Source organism: Crassostrea angulata, chromosome 4 (genome assembly GCF_025612915.1).
Source record: "Crassostrea angulata isolate pt1a10 chromosome 4, ASM2561291v2, whole genome shotgun sequence".
Taxonomy (NCBI): Eukaryota; Metazoa; Mollusca; class Bivalvia; order Ostreida; family Ostreidae; genus Magallana; species Magallana angulata.
The window spans coordinates 6,152,816-6,172,229 of record NC_069114.1 but is presented as its reverse complement, the minus strand read 5'-3'; the positions used below and the strand labels follow the sequence as shown (position 1 = coordinate 6,172,229).

At 34.3% G+C, this 19,414-nt stretch overlaps 1 protein-coding gene and 1 long non-coding RNA gene across 2 annotated transcripts; one reads left to right on the top strand and one right to left on the bottom strand.

The window, feature by feature from the left end:
• Positions 1 to 304: 304 nt before the first annotated feature.
• On the bottom strand, positions 305 to 4,365 carry LOC128179676 (uncharacterized). Its single transcript, XR_008243116.1, has 3 exons — positions 4,197 to 4,365; positions 3,556 to 3,615; positions 305 to 449 (listed from the first exon to the last, which is right to left on the bottom strand). It is a non-coding gene; the product is annotated as an uncharacterized LOC128179676 (long non-coding RNA).
• A 3,476-nt stretch (positions 4,366 to 7,841) lies between these two features.
• On the top strand, positions 7,842 to 11,320 carry LOC128179654 (E3 ubiquitin-protein ligase TRIM71-like). Its single transcript, XM_052847165.1, has 2 exons — positions 7,842 to 7,942; positions 8,653 to 11,320. The coding sequence occupies exon 2, from the start codon at positions 8,697 to 8,699 to the stop codon at positions 10,356 to 10,358; it is 1,662 nt and encodes a 553-aa protein (XP_052703125.1). The 5' UTR covers positions 7,842 to 7,942; positions 8,653 to 8,696; the 3' UTR covers positions 10,359 to 11,320.
• The last annotated feature ends 8,094 nt before the right edge of the window (positions 11,321 to 19,414 follow it).

Below are 19,414 nucleotides of genomic sequence, written 5' to 3'. Positions count from 1 at the left end.
CTAGCAAAATACATCAAAAACTGAAAATACATCACTTCTAAAATCATTCTATAATTATTAAAAAAAAAACCAAACAGCCAATCACAAACAATTAAAACAAAAGCTTCCAACAATCATAGCCCAGATTTCCAAACACAAATGAACGAGAGAATATAAGCAATTCTTTACTGTTAAAGCTAATCAAAATTGACTACCGGGGGTATGTGTAGAAAGTAAGTAACCATAACATTTATCTACCATATATATATCATGCCATTGAAGTATTCTTTAACCAACTAAACATAAATAGACTTATTACCTTTTCAATGCACACAGAAGAAACATTATATCTCTTCTTGAGTTTAGCAGCCAGGGGGAGAAAGTAGGTCGTAAAGAACCCTAACTCTGTGTTTCCAACATTGTCTCTGATTACTGGAATCAGCCAGCTATGAGGAAAGGTGCAGTCATCACTGAAATAAACAACAAACAAAATCTTATGGACAACCAAGTTATTCTTCATTGGTAATTACTGAAATGTCTAACACAAATAAGATGTGTTTTTAACGGAGATTATTTTTGAAGGTTTTATACTACATATATTGTAGCTTCAACACTATGCACTCAATGATAACATGAGGCTAAAACAAGAGGCCCACGGGCCACCTCGCTCACCTGAGCAACAATAGGCATGATAAAATCAGCTTCATGGAGTCATAATACAAAACATCTGCACAATGTGGTGTAATACATGTAGATCCTATTACAAAATCAAAGGCCGGAACGGCCACAAAGGCGTCGAGCTGACATTTTCTTTTATATAGAATGATATCAATAATTTGAATTTCTGTACTAATATATATAGTCGTTTATCAAATAATATTAGAATAAAAAAGGAAATAAATTACGTTTTGTGCTGTTTCAAAAACAATAATCAGTATATTTCGTTATAAAATAGGTAGTGATGAGTTTATAATACAATAACTTATCATGGTTACAAAAATCGAAGAAATTTCAAAGTTCAAAAAAAATTATTATTTTCTTTGCACATTTCACAGGCTCATAATTTGATTACATTAACAGTGTGTCCCTAATTATAATAATAAAACATACTATTATTTATTTCAATTCCCGTTTGAAACAAGATTACCTATGCTATGGTTGTTTACAAACAAATCCACAACACGTGCTATCTAAAATGCTCGACCAAACCAACTGCATTATCGTGTTTATTACTTGCAACAAAATCTCTGGATAAGTTGATCGCTTACAATTATTTTGGAGACCATGCCCGATAACAAATACATTTACATATCAAATTTTATTTCTATCGGGCACAGTCTCCAATCAAAATGTAAGCGATAAACTTAAATAATATTTTAGTGAATGTTTACATTGCACCTTATTGTATTCATCCGCCATTTCTTGATCAAGCAAATTTATACTAATGCAATGAGTTGTCAATAACCAGGGAGGCAAAGTTGGTTTTTTTGTACACAATTTAGTTGAATAAAAGGAATACAAATCTTGTAATACGTTTAATACTTCAAGGAACTTATTTTTTATGCGCATTAAAAAGGCGGTGCAGTGCATGAATTTTTGGACGATTGCTAATCCAGACGATCGCTAGAAGGCTGCCGAGCATTAGCTCGACGCCTTAAAAATCAGTTTCCCCCTGGATTTTCTTATATTTATAATCAAGTCCCTTTTCTAAGATGATATCACATTCAGCATTGCAGTTCTCAAAAAGACCCTTAACAGTTGTTTATATAAAACAGTTATTGTGGTTATTTACAGTTCTTAGCCAATATATTCACTCTAGACACTCTACTGAACCATGATTCCAAATTTGGAAAAATTCAATACATGATAATGGATTTTGCAGCATTGATACACATGCATGAAATCTGAAAAAACAGTCCAGTCATAATTTACCTAAACAACATATAGCTCATTGGCACTCGATGCTCTTCAAATAGCATAAATTGAGGAAACTTTAATCTCAAGGATTAAAATACATGTAAAACATGTACATAAACCTTCAATATTTTACCAAATTTGTTTTGTTCATATTCTTATGAAAAGGCTCAATTATGTCTGATTTTCTAAAACTTTTGTTGTAAAAATCATGCATTTTCTTTTAGTTACAAAAAAGATTGTTTTCAAATACCATGAAAAAGGTATAATAGAAAAGAATATGAATTTCCCTATCCATCAAGGTATTACATGTAGGTATTGGTTTATTAATAATAAAGTTATATGACACTATAATGTGAAGCCCTAAATTCAGTTTTTGCTCCATTTTGATGCTAGCTTGAGATTACCTCACCTATGACGTCATAACGACGTCATAGTGATGATTTGTTTTTACTCACGCAAGTGTAATATTTGCTGAACTTTTATTAAACGAGGCCAGGCCTAATTTGTTCTGCACTAGATTTTTGAATGAAATTTTTACAAGAATTTCTAATGATATAATTATTATTTTAAGATTAAAAAATAAGACATTTACCACACCGTTTGTTTAAGGGGTCGTCTCAAAGTTTGTCAATTTTTAACATAGGACCCTATGGGATTTTGCTTGAAATGTACCAATTTTGCACATTTTTTAAACTTCTGCCCTAGGGATTTCTTTTTCTGTTCTACATATTAAAGTTAGTGCTAAAAGGCATTAAATGGTCAAATAAAAAAAAAACCTTTTACCTCCTGGTTTGTTCCAGGGGTCTTATCAAAGTAATTTTTTGCATGCCCAATTTCCCAGTTTGTCAGATAATGGCTATTTTTTATTTGACAAAGACGGAAATGGTGATCTTTATAATATTATTAAAACATTCAGACATATTTAAGTAATAAATAAATATATAACATCACATATTAAGGGTCATTAATATAAAATACATGGTTAATGTCTTGAAATAAATGAAATAAGCGATATTCAGGCGAGTTGAGAAAACGTGACAGAGGGCTAGGCTTGCTGAACCCTCTTCACGTTTTCGACCCAAGCCCAAATATAGCTTATACTTTGAGACATTTATGTTTATTCCTCAATATAATATCAATTTTACGCATAAAACGAGCTATTTTCAACAAATATCACGGAATATCTGGAGTTGAAACTCTCACGCCATGGCGTCAACAAAGCAAAAAGATGACGTCACAATACAAAAGAAATGCTGCACGAAAGCGTGCGTACTCGTTCTGTACTCGGCCTCGTTAAGCCTAATTTCGGAACAAATGCACCATGACTTAACTCATCAAATATATGTCATAGGGAAAAGAAACTTGCTAATAAGGAGGTTTTTTTTTACTCTTGTATATTGTTACCATGGTAACAAATTTAACAAACTTTATCAAAAGACATATCCTGTGGAAGAGAGTCTACATTTAACTAAAGTTTAAAATCCAGAAGAACAAGAAATACCCACTAAGTCTGTGAAATATGTATAATCAATAAAAAGTTTTCCAGTATCTAATATTCTAAATTATCTGCATGTAAAATACTGGCCAGGGTATATTAGTTTGTACAGGTTCCTTCTTTTAAACTTGGACGAGTGTACTTACAAAATAAATTTTACTTACATCAAGTGTGGCTCATTGTTGTGTTTTATTCTTTGAAGAAGATTTCAATTTACATGTTATCTAAAATGAAATGTTTTGAATTTAATTCTACATGTAACAAACACTATCCCCAACATTTGCAATTCCATGTCAAAAGCAGTCATATATTGAGAGAGAGAGAGAGAGAGAGAGAGAGAGAGAGAGAGAGAGAGAGAGAGAGAGAGAGAGAGATTAAGAGAGTAAGAGAGAGAGAGAATGAGAGAGAGAATGAGAGAGGGAGAGATACAGAAAGAGAGAACAGATAGGCAACAATAACTACATCTTCATGCACAACACATATATACAGCCTAAAGACCAACACCCCCCCAATAACATTCAGTATCAACCCCCACCCCAACATATTGATCTTTTTTTTCAATAGTATGAATAAATCAATACTACTACATACTACTTTAAATGATAACTGATAATTTTTTTTAATCCGGGGGTGGGTGGGGGGGGGGGGGGGGGGTGATGGATATATCCTAGAAAATGTGTTATTAAAATGATAACACTTGTTGATCTTGTTGGAAATTTAGTTTGTTCACATAAATGAGAAGATGTACAAAAGAAAAATGCACGTTTAGCATAATAATTGCAAATTCACAAGAAATATGCCTTACCAGCATGGAGCTCAATATGGGTATAGCCCTCTAATGCATTTTCCATAGGTGGTAATGTTAACGTTTGGATTGATAGCTCCGGCCCTAATTTTCGTTCAGCAACGAGGAACCTCTTGAATGAAAGCTAATCAAATTGTCTCTTTCTTGTTAAAATTTCGTGGTTTGAAGTTATATTCGTTTTCCGGCGCGTCTGTATTGAAAAACTCTGAAAATGAAAGTAAAAGTCGGGAATTTCTCAGTTTTGGAAAGGGTGTACATCAAACAATTTGAATTCTTTTCTTCAAATGATAATTCAATTTTGACACTTGTTTTTAAAATTGCAAATCCTCTTTTCTGACATGTGTCAAGCATTCTGGTTTAAAATGTCCCATTAAATGTATATACACTCTGCAAGTTTAGGGACTATTTTGCTTAAAGGCACTACTTTAATTGTTGTCCTACCGATTCTAAAAATAGTTAGAGGGATATACCCATATACAGGATATAAACCTACATCAAAATCTAAACCCCTTGTGAGGCCAAATAATCATTCAGGGGCCAAAGTTTAAACAATTTTACAGAATCAGCGATATATAAAAATGCTTCCCCAATTAACTGAATCCCCAATGTGGCACTTCTCTTAAAGATTGTGATTTGAACAAATTTGTATCTACACTATCTGAAGTTGCTTCCACTAAAGTTACAGCTTTTACAGGCAAATGTTTTTTTAGAAAAAGATTTAAAGATATTTTTCTTTATATTCCTATGTAAAATTTGTCTCCCCTTCCCCCCTTGTGACCCCACCCTACCCTCAAGAGTCATGATTTTCACGACCTTGAATCTACATTACCTGAGGATCGATGCTTACATATAAGTTTCAGCTTTCCTGGCCAAATAGTTCTTGAGAAGAAGATTTTTTTTAAGATTTACTGAATATATTCATATGTAAAACGTCGCCCCCCCCCCCCCCAAAGTGGTCCCACCCTACCCCCAAGGGTAATGATTTTCACAACTTTGAATCTATGCCAGCTAAGGATGCTTCCACACAAGTATCAGCTTTCCTGGCTGATTGCTTTCTGAGAAGAAGATTTTTAAAGATTTACTCAGATGAGCTGTAAAATTTTCTAATTTTATAATCCTATGTAAATTTTTAAACTTCACCCCTCTCCCCCATTGTGGCCCCTCCTTACCCCGGGGACCATGATTTGAACAAACATGAATCTACACTATCTGAGGATGTATCCACAGAAGTTTCAGCTTTTCTAACCAAATGGTTTTTGAGATGAAAATTTTAAATATTTACACTAAACATTCCTATGTAAAAGTACGACCCCCCCCCCATTGTGGCCCGACTCTACCCCTGGGGATCATAATTTTCACAATTTTAAATCTACACTACATGTCAGGGAGCTTCCACACAAGTTTCAGGTTTCCTTGCTGATTGGTTGCTTTTTAAAGATTTACTCTATATATTCTATGTAAAACTTCGACCCACCATTGTGGCCCCACCTTACCCCAGGGACAATGATTTACACAAACTTGAATCTACACTATCTGAGGGTGCTTCCACACAAGTTTCACTTTTTCTGGCCAAATGGTTTCTGAGAAGAAAATTTTGAAAAATATCAACAAATTTTCAATAAATCCTAATTATCTCCCCTTGAAAGAGAGCGCGGCCCTTCATTTTAACAAACTTGAATCCGGAGAAGAAGTTTAAAATGAAGGAAGATTACAGAGAGACAGACGGACGGACGCTGGACAAAAAGTGATCAGAAAAGCTCAGGTGAGCCAAAAACCAGAATAAGTGCTTCATAAATGCACCCAATGAATATTTCACATTAGCTCACAGCAAAATTAATGAAGAAAATTATCAGACAACAAACTATGGAATAAAAATATTTCTGCCCTCAGTCTCTGTTTTACGTCAGCTACTGACTCCTCTCCTGTGATGTTGAGAGGAACATGCAGCTTCCAGACGTGTCGTGGTCCGAGATAATTGATGGCTGCATGCTCCTATAGTATGGTCAAGCTCTGCTTTGTAAGGATATCAGGGACTGTCCTGCAGCTTGCCAGTTGACAGCACACCCTGTGTAAAGGCACAATACAGGAATCAAGTCAACACAGTCAATACACAATATGAATTTCACCTTGTGGCTTGAAACTATTGTTATCGATAACATTGTTCATATTACTTTTGTTTTTTAGTAACTTAGAGTAACCTTAAGCTTTTAAATACAAAATGTTGTTTTTAAAATTGATCAGCCCGATTCCAATATTCCTATATACATCCACCCTCCTCCTCAAACACACACAACTACAGATTATTTTTTTTAAGTGGGGTGCATGTTTTTTGAAAAAAAAAATAAAGAATCTAAACCGAATGTTTTATACGGTTTCTCTGTTTTCACCAAATAAAGTATGCTGTTTCCCGTTTAAACCTTAAGGTTCCTCGACACACCAAAATTTTATTTTATGGATCGATAGAGAATCTTTTTTGAAACATGATTCCACAAAACAGAGATCAATATCGGCTTCCAGTTATTTTATACGAATTGTTTTTGTATTTTTTCAGTGAAATAGGAAAAACTGTTTTGCAGACAAACAGAGTATATTAGAGCTTAAAACTTGTTGTCAATTAATGTGTAATATAATTATAAATAGATTCATGCCAAAGATCGTTTGGTCAAGTGTTTAATTTTTTAATTAAAAAAATATTTCTAAAAATCAAAATTGTAATTCTTTAATATCTTTTTAATCTATGGATAAAATTTTAAAAATATCATATAGTCACATAAACTATTTACTAAACAATGATATTTTTAAAAGAAATTGAAATGAAAATGCGAAATTTTGGAAAAATTGCTATTTATCAAATTTGAACCGATCCCGATTGAAAAAAACGATCCCGATCAGAATTATTTTAAAATTGAAATTTACAAATAAACTGCAGTTTTTTTTCTAAGTAATTGATATAAATTATAAAGTTAGTAAATGACGAAACCATTTTACAGCTAAACAACCTGAAATTTTTGCAAAATTCTGATTCATTCTAACTTTATGTGATTTGTTCGGGATCAGTTTAATTACAATCGGGATCGGTTCGATTTTAAAATTTTCCATTTATACTTTAATTTCACTATTTGGTTTCAATTTCTTGTTGAAATATGATTGTACAGCAATTGTTAAATGCGAGTAACAGTTTATCTGCAGTTTTTATCCATAGATTTAAAAAATATCTACAATCCTTTTTTTTTCATTTTCATAAATATTTTTTTTACAAAAATATTTCAAAGTTTATCTAGCCGTTTTTGATATGTATTTATAGATAATTGTATTGTGCATTAATTGATAACAAATTTTTAGCTCTAATATATCTTGTTCGCAGCTAAAACGATGTTTCCGGTTTCTATAAAAAAATACAAAAAAATTCATATAAAATAATCAGAGGCCGATATAGGTGTCATTTTTTAATAATCATTTCTCAAAGACAATTCTTCATCGATCCATCAAATAATGCATTGGTGTGTCGAGCCACCTTAACAATGTTTGACCTAGATTTGAGAGTACTCCGATATCTGATTTATCTGTCCTTGTCATAATACAGTTGTGTACCTGACATTTAAGTCTGAATCACGTGATGCTGTACAGTTAGGTAGACCAGGAACAATAAACACCTGCGGCCTGCCATATTGGATTTTTTCAATATTAGAACACTGTGGTTCTGAAGTGTTCATAAAAGTAATCTCTGGAAACCCTTGAACATGCAGGTATGACTTTTCTCTTAATATCAATTGGGTTTTTTCTTCTTAATAAATGTATCTAAATCTTTTTCTATGACTGGTAATTATTTTTCCATCGGAGATTTTTTTTTTTGGGGGGGGGGGGGGGTGCTACATCTAGCTAGTGTGTAGATATTAATGATTGAGACCTTACAAATAATCATGTGCAAGTAATTATTTTGGAATATAAATTGGTTTTTATTATATTTGATTTTGAGAATTTGAGACTTTGATCTTAGAATTAACCATATTGTGTTGACCTGAAGAACAACAATTTGCCATCTACATGTACTGATTGGAAAGAGAATGTTATAATTGCACCTATAAATCCCATGGATAGCTGGGAGACCAGGAACAAATATTAAACACCCAGAACCCGCCATGTTGGGTTGTGATGTTAAGTAGTTTACCTGTGGATTTGAATAAGTAAGTTCTTCAAAAAACTTATTTATAAATAATCTGACAGTTTTATAGACTATATCAAGTTATAAAAATTTATTTACAATAAGTTAATTAAAACTGTTGTTGATTGATAGATAAGTTCCATGCACCTACAAAAACAATAGCATGTAATGGTATAAATTAATATATTGCATGTACATAGGTACTGCATAAAATTAATTTGATGTCAATTACATTTAATATTATTCATGTAATTTTGACAATACACATATTTACATGTTCTAAATTCTTTTCAGATAAATGTCGATCCCCCTAGATAGTACATAAAGGTTCCCTAACCATGGACCCCAGGAACAGCGCCCAGGATGTTGTACGCTGCACCCTGTGTCAGTACTCTGTGGCCCCCATGTACTGTGAAGTTTGTCATATACACCTGTGCAAAGACTGTGTAGAGACACATTTCTCTGATTCCTCTAAAGTTCATAATGTGGTGCCACTTAAACAATATTTAACCACTCTGAACTATCCCAAGTGTAGGAAACACCCCACCAAACAATGTGAACTCCACTGTGAACAATGTGACATTCCTGTTTGTGCACAGTGTATTTCTTCTAAAAAACATTTAGGACATATACAAGTTGACATTCTTAAAACCTTCGAAAGCAAAACAGAACAGTTGCAAAAAGATTTTCAAGAATTGGAGATATTTATTTATCCTAAATACAAAGAGATTGCATCTAACATTCCAGTACAGAAAGCTGATCTGAGTAAAAACTCCCAGAAATTGACAACCGCAATCGACAAACAAGGAAAAGTCTGGCACAGAGAAATAGACGCCATTATCACAAACCTGAAATCTAACGTGGAGGAAATGGGATCCAAACACCTGGTCGTCCTGAATAAACAGGAAGATGAAATCACACACACAATTTCTGAAATCACACAGACCATTGCTGAACTGAAGAAGTTACTGAACTCCAAAGATGTATGCCTTGTCTCTGAGTACAAATCCAGGAACACTGAATTCAGAAGATTGCCTCCTAAACTTAAAGTGTCCTTACCAAACTTTAGGCCTCAGGAAATCCACACAGATCAGCTGATTGAACAGTTTGGTTCTCTGTCAGCATTATCTTTTACAACAGAGGAACAAGACTACAGCATGCCGCCCCAGGGAGCCGAGTCCTCTCCCCCAGACCGGTCACTGATGGATGTCCCCCAGATCATCATAGCTATAGACACAGGGTATACACATCTATACGGTGTGACGTGTGTGAATGATACAGAAGTATGGACGCGTGGTGGTAGAAACAACATGAAACTCTTCAACCTGCAGGGAGAACCAGTGAAGTCCATCCAAACCAAGTCAGGGAACGCTCCACGTAACGTAGCAGTGACAAGGAGTGGTAATCTAGTTTATACTGATTACTATGATAGAACTGTGAACATCGTGAAGAATACACAGATACAGACAGTGATCAGACTTCATGGGTGGGAACCTCGCGGTGTCTGTAGTACCTCCTCCGGTGACCTCCTGGTTGTCATGGACAGTGATGATGATAAACAATCCAAAGTTGTGCGTTACTCTGGCTCCACAGAGAAACAAAGTATTCAGTACGATGACAAAGGACAACCTCTCTATTCATCTGGTAGATACATCAGTGAGAACAGGAACCTAGATATCTGTGTGTCAGACTATGGAGCCCATGCAGTAGTGGTGGTCAATCAGGCCGGGAAACTCCGGTTTACCTACACTGGTCCTCCCTCTACTACCGAGGGATCATTTGATCCACGCGGCATCTCAACAGACAGCCAGGGTCGTATCCTGACAGCAGACACACACAACCACCGTATCCACATCCTGGATCAGGACGGACAGTTCCTCCGCTACATTGACAACTGTGGTTTACAGCGTCCATGGGGTTTATGTGTGGACACCAGAGACAACCTCTTTGTGGCTGAGAACAGAACAGGTAAAGTGAAGAAAGTACAATATTATATGTAAATCAATTAACTGCATAAATTATATGTAAACAAATGAACCAAGTATACATTACATACTGTGTGTAGATATTACATGTAAAGACAGTGTTTGTATTGATCCTGAATATACCATCTACATTAGATGAGAATGCTGTGTGTGTTTACTACATATAGGTATTTATCATTACAGGTAAAATATACATGATCTGTGTTATTGGGTCATGTAAGTTTTTCTATTGGATGTAAACGAATTGTTGACTGTATTTATATAACATGTAGGTTTCCATGTGTATAATTATAGTGCATGTCATCAAACTATGTGCATTTTAACACCAAATTTTTAATGCAAACAATTTGTTTCTTTCATATTACATGTAGACTGTCCATTCTTGTATAGTATATAAACAAAATGGCTGTGTTTATGTAATTGGTAATGTGTATATTAAATGATTCAATATTCATATTACATATCAACAAACTCTCTTCATCATTAGATGCATATACGATAAGAGTTTATCTATAACATGTCAAACAGTCTTTGTTTTTTACATGACACAAGGTAATGGTCTCTATATGATTAACTTACATGTGGTTATCTGAACAAACTTTTTGTTACATGTTTTAATAACGAAGGTTAATGGACGCATAGCACTCAATTCTTTACCAGCAATGGAGCGAGGCCACAAAGGGACTGAGGCCCATTCCTTATAAAGAGGAGTGATACAGGTATATTAACCCAAGTAGAATACAAACTGTCTTAGCTAATTAGCATTACTTACCTTTAAATCTCAAGATTTAGAGTAATTGTGTGTGATTTTTTAACAGCCTTGTTTTCTCTGCTGAATGTTCAAACTTCAGAAAATCCACATCCAAAATATTCAGGTCCTTGTTGGGTTTCTTTTTTTTGAGTGTTTAATTTCCTTATCTGATCAGACATCTTCCTGAAAATGTATTTAGACAATGAGTATATATGTTTTTTGTTTTTTTTAAACATGATTATACTATGTATGGATTTTGTGAGTTTTAAACAATAAAACTTTAGTCAGAGAAATAATGTGTAGTGAATTAAACAAAATTATATACATGTATCTATTTATCATATATAAATTATTAAATTTTTATTCTATAGTTTTTCATCCACTGATCCCTCTGGTGGGAAACATGGGGGGGGGGGGGGGGGTCCTGACAAACTTACCCTAAAAAAATCAAACTTCTAAATCCACATTGTAAAGTTACCTAAAATAGGCCTCGCACTCTCCATCGGCTCTCCTCCCGGAAAACATCTTTATCACTCGGATCGCCATAGGAATTCTTTCTGGATCCGCGTATATGCCATCGAACTGAAACGAATGTCGTATTGATTCAAAGAAACATGAAATATAGACATGTTATGCTATTATCTTGTTTAAAAGAAGTTTGCATGATTAAAAAAAAAACGTTTCTTTGAAGGGCTTACATGTTTAATATTTTATATAATAACTTTCATCTTGATCTTTGTCAGAAACATTCGGGGTTTTTGTTATAAGGCATGAAGACCTATTCTGACTGCTGTGCCCGAGTACATGTATGACAACAACACACAGGGGATTTTTTTTTTATAAATAACACAGCACGCTGTTGAAATTTAAAATAATCCATAGGCCTAATGATATATAAATATAAGCTATATGTATAAAGTACCCTTAAAAATATATCCATCTGTTTCCTCCAGACGACAAGTACCTTTCCGTAGTTGTGACCCGAACCCGACCTTGATATGTACACCCTCCTCTTCCAATTGTAACTAAAACAAACATAAATATATTAAAGTTGGTGTAGTTATCATTTTTGATTAATAGTCAGTTACTAGCCTTTAATATTACCAGAAATATGTATTAAATTTAGGATAAAAAAAATCCCTGCGGCTTGCGCTAATCTAGAGGGGAGGGTGGGTCAGATGGTAGTCAGATCAACTGGAACTATAATGTGAAGCCCTAAATTCAGTTTTTGCTCCATTTTGATGCTAGCTTGAGATTACCTCACCTATGACGTCATAATGACGTCATAGTGATGATTTGTTTTTACTCACGCAAGTGTAATATTTGCTGAACTTTTATTTAACGAGACCGGGTCTAATTTGTTCTGCCCTAGATTTTTGAATGATTTTTTTTACAGGAATTTCTAACGATATAATTATCATTTTAAGATTAAAAAATAAGACATTTACCACACCGTTTGTTTAAGGGATCATCTCAAAGTTTGTAAATTTTTAACATAGGACATAATGGGATTTTGCTTGAAATGTACCAATTTTGCACATTTTTTAAACTTCTGCCCTAGGGATTTCCTTTCTGTTCTACATATTAAAGTTAGTGCTAAAAGGCATTAAATGGTCAAATAAAAAAACTTTCTACCTCCTGGTTTGTTCCAGGGGTCTTATCAAAGTAATTTTTTGTATGCCCAATATCCCAGTTTGTCAGATAATGGCTATTTTTTATTTGACAAAGACTGAAATGGTGATCTTTATAGTATTATTAAAACATATTTAAGTAATAAATAAACATATAACATCACATATTTAGGGTCATTAATATAAAATACATGGTTAATGTCTTGAAATAAATGAATTAAGCGATATTCAGGCGAGTTGAGAAAACGTGACAGAGGGCTAGGCTTGCTGAACCCTCTTCACGTTTTCGACCCGAGCCCAAATATAGCTTATACTTCGAGACATTTATGTTTATTCCTCAATATAATATCAATTTTACGCATAAAACGAGCTATTTTCAACAAATATCACGGAATATTCGGAGTTGAAACTCTCACGCCATGGCGTCCACAAAGCAAAAAGATGACGTCACAATACAAAAGAAACGATGCACGAAAGCGTGCATACTCGTTCTGTACTCGGCCTCGTTAAGCCTAATTTCGGAACAAATGCACCATGACTTAACTCATCAAATATATGTCATCGGGAAAAGAAACTTGCTAATAAGGAGGTTTTTTTTACCCTTGTATATTGTTACCATGGTAACAAATTTAACAAACTTTATCAAAAGACATATCCTGTGGAAGAGAGTCTACATTTAACTAAAGTTTAAAATCCAGAAGAACAAGAAATACCCACTAAGTCTGTGAAATATGTATATTCAATAAAAAGTTTTCCACACTTTTTCTAAATATTCTAAATTATCTGCATGTAAAATACTGGCCAGGGTATATTAGTTTGTACAGGTTCCTTCTTTTAAACTTGGACGAGTGTACTTACAAAATAAATTTACTTACATCAAGTGTGGCTCATTGTTGTGTTTTATTCTTTGAAGAAGATTTCAATTTACATGTTATCTAAAATGAAATGTTTTGAATTTAATTCTACATGTAACAAACACTATCCCCAACATTTGCAATTCCATGTCAAAAGCAGTCTCAGAGAGAGAGAGAGAGAGAGAGAGAGAGAGAGAGAGAGAGAGAGAGAGATTAAGATTGAGAGAGAGAGGGAGAGATACAGAAAGAGAGAACAGATAGGCAACAATTATAACTACATCTTCATGCACAACACATCTGTACAGCCTAAAGACCAACACCCCTCTCCCCCCACCAACATTCAGTATCAACCCCCAACCCAACATATTGATCTATTTTTTCAATAGTATGAATAAATCAATACTAGTACATACTTCTTTAAATGATAACTGATAATTTCATTCAATTTTGATTATGATAAACAAAGATAGGTTTTGTGGATTAAGTACTAACCAATATGGTAGTTTTTTACATGTTTAATAAAGAGTGCATACCTACATCTTCGGTACATAGTCATGTCACATGCATCATTAGACAAATTAATTTACTTAAATTTAATGCGAATCTATCATCATAAATATAGAATTGGAACCTAACAGACACTAATACAATTCCCTTACAATGCAAACTAATCTTAGATACCTGGACACGGCTATACTCTGTCCCAAGATATTTTGGATTCACATTTGGCTTAATTGCTTGATATTTATAAATACCTCAGGATTCAAATGATGTTCATTCAAAAGTATGAAAAATTTCAAAGATTTCTCAGTCAAAACGCCCCTGTTAGCTTATCAGGTTTCAATACAATGCTAAAAAATGTGATGTCTACGGAGATTTTGTATTGCAGCAAGCCCGGATGATAACGTTGAAATATTGCGCGATGTATTCCGAGTGTATTCCGAATGGAGAAAAAATGTAAACATTCCCATTATAAATCTCCGTAAGGAATCTGTTTTCGTTCTTGTGAATTTTTCTGAGTGACAGTTGATAATGTGTCAATGAAATTATCTTGGAAAATATCCCTTTCAACTATTTCAATTGCACTTCTTTCACAGGTAAGTGTATTTTTATTAAAAATCGTACAAATGTGCTGCATAAATATCTTGGGACAGACTATAGAATAAAGTATTTTTCCTCACCAGAAAATTTCTGCTTCTCTACTTTCACTTTTGCTCGCTTGAAATGATCGCACTAACAAGAGGCCCATGGGCCACATCGCTCACCTGAGAAACAATAGGTATCATAAAATCAGCTAAATGGAGTCATAATACAAACTATCTGGACAATGTACACTAATACATAATACATACTTTGTATCTAGACTACCTGAGGATGCTTTCACACAAGTTTCAGCTTTCCTGGCTGATAAGTTTCTGAGGAGAAGATTTTTAAAGATTTACTCTATATATTCCTATGTAAAACTTCGACCCCCCCCCCCCCCATTGTGGCCCTACCCTACCCCAGGAGTTATTATTTTCACAACTTTGAATTTACACTACCTGAGGATGCTTCCACACAAGTTTCAGCTTTGCCGGCTGATTAGTTTCTGAGAACAAGATTTTTAAAGATTTACTCTATATATTCCTATGTTAAACTTTGACACCCCATTGTGGCCCCACCCTACACCTGGGGGCCATGATTTTCAAAACTTTAAATCTACGCTACCTGAGAATGGTTCCACACAAGTTTCAGCTTTCCTGGCTGATAAGTTTCTGAGAAGAAGATTTTTAAAGATTTACTCTATATATTCCTATGTTAAACCTCGACCCCCCATTGTGGCCCCACCCTACACCCGGGGGTCATGATTTTCACAACTATGAATCTACACTACCTGAGGATGTTTCCACACAAGTTTCAGCTTTGCTGGCTGATTAGTTTCTGAGAAGAAGATTTTTAAATATTTACTCTATATGTTCATATGTTAAACTTCGACCCCCCATTGTCGCCCCACCCTACCCCCGGGGGTCATGATTTTTTACAATTTTGTATGTACACTACCTGAGGATGCTTCCACACAAGTTACAGCTTTCCTGGTGTTATGATTCATGAGAAGAAGATTTTTGAAAATTTCTCGAAAATTTTCATAAATTCCTAATTATCTCCCTTTGCAAAAGGGCGTGATCCTTAATTTTCACAACTTTGAATCCCCTTAGGCTAAGGATGCTTTGTGCCAAGTATCACCATGTAAAATGTATATTTTACATATTGCGAACATTTTCTATAGTTTAGCTTGTTGGTAAATTAACGTTATTTACTCTTCTTAATTATCGTGAAATTCCTCCTGACTGTGATGTGATAGAATGTAAATTAATGTTTATCAAACGTCTTAACTGTAACAAAGAAATAAGACATTTAAGTAATCAAGTGTAGCTTTAGGAAATATACTTATTATAGAAGGGCAGGATTGAAGGACAATGGTTTCAGCTAAGAAATGTGTGTTTGACACTAATAGAGTTAATGCAATTACATAACAATTAGCGGATTAACGCAGGTGAATAAATGGGCGTTTACCTGGACGATGGTCAGTTAGGATCAAGAAATATATTCTCTGATTGGATGATTTATACATGTCAATTATTTAGATGGTCACGCCAGTAAAATATTATTATATGTTTTACAGATGATTCTAGGTTAGTTGAAGAGAGTAGAGAGTCAGAGTTGATAGTTAGAGGTTAAGAGTCAAGATACAAGTCGTCCGTCTAACCCGTTACGTTTTACTTCACTGTCATATGTAGGTTAACATTAAGTTAGAATTATTAATAAGCGAGTTCCCCCTTTTTAATGTTTTCAGAGTGGAGAGTAACTGTTTGTATAATTGTGTTATTAACTGGAATAAATGTGGAAAATACAGCGAGTGTTGAGCTAATTCCCTAGTAATCGTCCGGTACGGAAAATACCCCATACGGTACAAAACGGCGGTTATAATTGGTGGAGTATCCTGATTTCCCAAAGATGTACCTCTCACAGGAAAAATAGACATTTCAACCTAGACATGAGGAAACGTATAAGAACGGTAGGACGAGAAGTTACGGACAACTGAACGGACAACGCCTGAAACGCAGTGAAGATGAAGTTCAATATGGATATTTCGAAATTCGCGCCAGCCAACTTTAAAGGGAATTTTAAAGAAAATGCCGAAAAATGGATTTTTCAGTTTAACTTGTTCGCAAAGGCGACACAACTTAACGATGAAGAAATACTACAGTTCCTGCCTCTACTTGACGGGAAGACACCACAGGATATAGAAAAGCGTCTCCGAGTTGCTGAGGTTGCAGAGAGAAGAAAGAAGAAAGCGGAGGCGAGTGAAGTGGAAGCGATCAATTCAGTGTTTGACAATCTGCAGAAAAGGGTCGACGAAATATCAAATAAAGTGCTGCGTGATACAGAGTGTGTGAATCAAGTTTGTGATCAAGAAAATCAAATAGTACCACCATATCAAAATCCTGAAAATGTGTGTATTAATCCAATTTTTCAAAATGTGCTACCATATCAAAAGTGCGAATCTGTGTCTTTTAATACAAATGTGTCCCATTGTACAAATCAACAGAGAAAACCGCCCAAACATTACAGAACACCCTGCTTTCGTTGTGGTAAGTGTGACCATTTTCCTTCACAATGTCGCTGTATTACTAGAATGTGTAGATTATGCAAGAAAATCGGGCATATTGCAAGAATGTGCCCATCAAAATTCAAACGTTCGAAGCCCCGTCAAAAACAAAAAGTTGTTGGGTCTGTTTCTAGCGATGAACATCAAAACAAGGTCAAAGCTAGGGTTGCCGGTCATGTTGTTTCGGCTTTAGTTGATACATGGGCAGACATTTCTATCATATCTGAAAAGCTATACAAAAAGGCGAAATTGCACAGAAATTATCCTCTTCAAAATTCAGTTACGTTTGCACAAGGTGTTACTGGCACTCATCTCAAAATAAATGGTCAAACTACAACTCCAGTTGAAATCGGCAACCTTGAGCTTCATCAGTCATTTCATGTCACAGATCAGTGCTCTCAAGATTTGATTTTAGGCCTAGATTTTCTCAAAACACAAAATGCTAAAACTGATTTTTCTGAAGGAAATTTGATTTTGCAGAAAGGAATTACAGTTGTCCCATTTCTGAGAAAAGATGAAAGTTTTGTGTGCAATATTTCATTAATCAGCAGTGTGAAAATTCCCCCCAGATCTGAAATTATTGTACCAGTTCAATCAAATCACAAAGATTTCTTTAAGTCAAAATTTGGTGTCATTGAAATGAATTCCGCACTGACTGTACTCATTCGGTTGTAGGAGCAACTTGCTTGGTTAAAATGAAAGACAACAAATCTGTAGCAAGAATTATGAACCCGACTAATTCAGAAATTAACATATCAAAAGACTTATCTGTAGGCAAATTCTATGAAATTGAAAATGTTACTTCAATTATTGGAAATGAAAACAAACAGGTTTCTTGTGTGTCACTTTCAGATAAGCGATGCAAAACTTCAAACGCTCAAAAAGCAATAGATATGGGTATTTAGATGGTCACGCCAGTAAAATATTATTATATGTTTTACAGATGATTCTAGGTTAGTTGAAGAGAGTAGAGAGTCAGAGTTGATAGTTAGAGGTTAAGAGTCAAGATACAAGTCGTCCGTCTAACCCGTTACGTTTTACTTCACTGTCATATGTAGGTTAACATTAAGTTAGAATTATTAATAAGCGAGTTCCCCCTTTTTAATATGTACAGAACGGAGGGTAACTGTTTGTATAATTGTGTTATTAACTGGAATAAATGTGGAAAATACAGCAAGCTATTTCCCTAGTAATCGCCCGGTACGGAAAATACCCCATACGGTACAAAACGGCGGTTATACAATTTTGATTGAAATTGGCCAAGTGGTTTTTGAGAAGATGTTGAAAATGTGAAAAGTTTACAGACAGACGGACAAACGGACAGACAGACAAACAGACGGACAGACAGACAGACAGACGGACGACAGACAAAATGTGATCAGAATAGCTCATTTGAGCTTTCAGCTTTTAACAAACATTTTAACAAACTTTTTTTTTTTTTTTTTTTTTTTTATTTTACTCTCAAGAAACATAATAAATAAATTCAATACAGTTTTTTAAATATTCTTTCACGCATGCTCACTCTCTCACACTCAATCTAATTGGTAGAGGCTGCTTAAATTGAAAAAATAACAAAAGAATTAAACCAAAAAAACAAAAAAACAAAAGAAAAACAAAAACAAAAAAATCATATGGTAAATATAAAAGAGTAAGAATATTAGAACGGATGAAAGCACATAAATTGGTAATTAATGAACAAAGTGTTAATTAAGACAAATAACATGACTAAGATTGAATCATAGTGTCAAAAATAGAATACCAGGGTTGCCAGGTATTGACAAATTTTTGCATTTCAAAATTTTTACAAGCTATATATTTTTCAACCTTGTATTTGTTAAATAAATAAGATAAAAGTCCAGAAAGGCATGGCAGTTTGCCTTTTTTTAAACAAGTAAACAAATATTGTTTCGAACATAGAATAATTAAATTAATAACTTTGTTGTTTTTAGACATTGGAAGTTCACCAAACAAAATATTAACTACATTAAAACCAAGTCTTAAGGACGTTGCATGGTAAATATGCAAGCTTAGGTTGCTCCATATTGTGGATACTTTTTCACAGTTTATGAAGACATGCTGAATTGTCTCAACTTCATGTTTACAAAATGAGCAACAGTCAGAGGACACCACCTTAATTTTCTTTAAGTAATGATTCACAGGTAGAATTCTATGAAGTTATCTAAATT